Below are 1383 nucleotides of genomic sequence, written 5' to 3'. Positions count from 1 at the left end.
TATATGATTGCCCGAATTTAGGTGTTCAGGCTGACGGAGAACTAACTGGCCTGCAGAAGATAATGAAAAAAAAAACTTTAAAGACAGATTTTAAGACAGATTTTTTTTTTTAAATAGAAACAACTTTTTGGACAATATTTTCTGAGAAAGAGTAAATTTATATATTAAGCAAGAATGATTTGACATTTAGATATGATTTCCCTACGACTTTAAAAAACAATCCACTGGACTTTGTTTCCAAGTTTGAAGACATTTCTCTTCTCATCGCTTTTTGAATTCAAATGTCAGAAATAGGGTTGGGTTCGAGGCTATATAGACAGACCAATAGGAAATGGACGAACCCCCATTCCAAAAGGTTGGATCTGTTCATCAGTTTCAATTTGTTTGTTTACTAAAAAAAAAAAAATCAAGGCCTTTTTGGTCCGTGTATTTAGCCTCTAACTCAACTCTATTTCTGACATTTTGAATTGAAAAAGCGATGTGAAGGAAAACGTCTCAAACTTGGAAACAAAGTCCAGTGGATTCATTATTTTTTTTTTTTAAAACTATCGTTTCTCTTTAAAAATCAGTTTATTGACTTTTCTGTCCATATAGCATCCGATGCCGTACCTGGTAACGCTTTGGAGTATTTTTTTCTCATCCTGGTCCAAACAAACGGCAAACGTTGTGTTTCCAACTCCGCTGACCTGCACCTTGTCGACCTTCACTTCTGTCACGCTGAGCTGCTGCAAAGAAGAAACGACAGAAGCCTTCAAACACCTTCATCTTCTTCGCTTTATCTCATTTTACAGCCGCAAAAATGTGGCTTTTATGGATTTCAGGTGAGAGAGAAACAAAAGGAAAGGAGTTACAAATAATTTTTTATGTTCAGGCTGAAATGAAAAACTTCTCATATGAGCAGAGCCGTTTTATTTTTGCCTTCCATGTTTGTGGTAAACTGCAGACTGGACGCGTCAACAGCAGCGCTACTCATTTATAACCAGCCATCATTCTGGCAACTGATGCACAGATTTGTGTCAGACTATAATTACAGTAGCAGCCGCTCAAAATGGCCCTTCCAGTCAAAAAACCCAGCAGAATGTCACCCAAATCCCCTCCAATTTCCAGCAACTTGCCTTTTCCTGGGCAAGCATATTTTTTTACTCTAACTCCACCTTTTCACTGAATTACAGGGTCTGACCAGAAGATGGCGCTTCTCTTTAGATCTTAATGTCCACACATCATGACAGAAAAAATATTTTAGTACAAAGAACCAGCCAAGGACTAGCCAAGGACTAGCCAGGGACCAGCCAATGACTAGCCAAGGACTAGCCAGGGACCAGCCAATGACTAGCCAAGGACTAGCCAGGGACCAGCCAATGACTAGCCATGGACTAGCCAAGG

The 1383-nt window shown here is 39.3% G+C and overlaps 1 protein-coding gene across 1 annotated transcript in view; it reads right to left on the bottom strand.

The window, feature by feature from the left end:
• LOC107099145 (phosphoinositide 3-kinase regulatory subunit 5-like) overlaps window positions 1-1383 on the bottom strand; it is a 53678-nt gene that overhangs the window by 1608 nt on the left and 50687 nt on the right. The window contains exon 13 of the mRNA XM_015397159.1: window positions 610-722. Within this exon, the coding sequence (XP_015252645.1) occupies window positions 610-722 (113 nt within the window). The remainder of the gene's footprint in view (window positions 1-609; window positions 723-1383) is intronic.

The sequence above is a fragment of the Cyprinodon variegatus genome, unplaced genomic scaffold (genome assembly GCF_000732505.1).
Source record: "Cyprinodon variegatus isolate N-32 unplaced genomic scaffold, C_variegatus-1.0 Scaffold841, whole genome shotgun sequence".
NCBI classification, from domain to species: domain Eukaryota; kingdom Metazoa; phylum Chordata; class Actinopteri; order Cyprinodontiformes; family Cyprinodontidae; genus Cyprinodon; species Cyprinodon variegatus.
The sequence above is the reverse complement of the archived record's forward strand: the minus strand, read 5'-3'. Positions and strand labels throughout refer to the sequence as shown.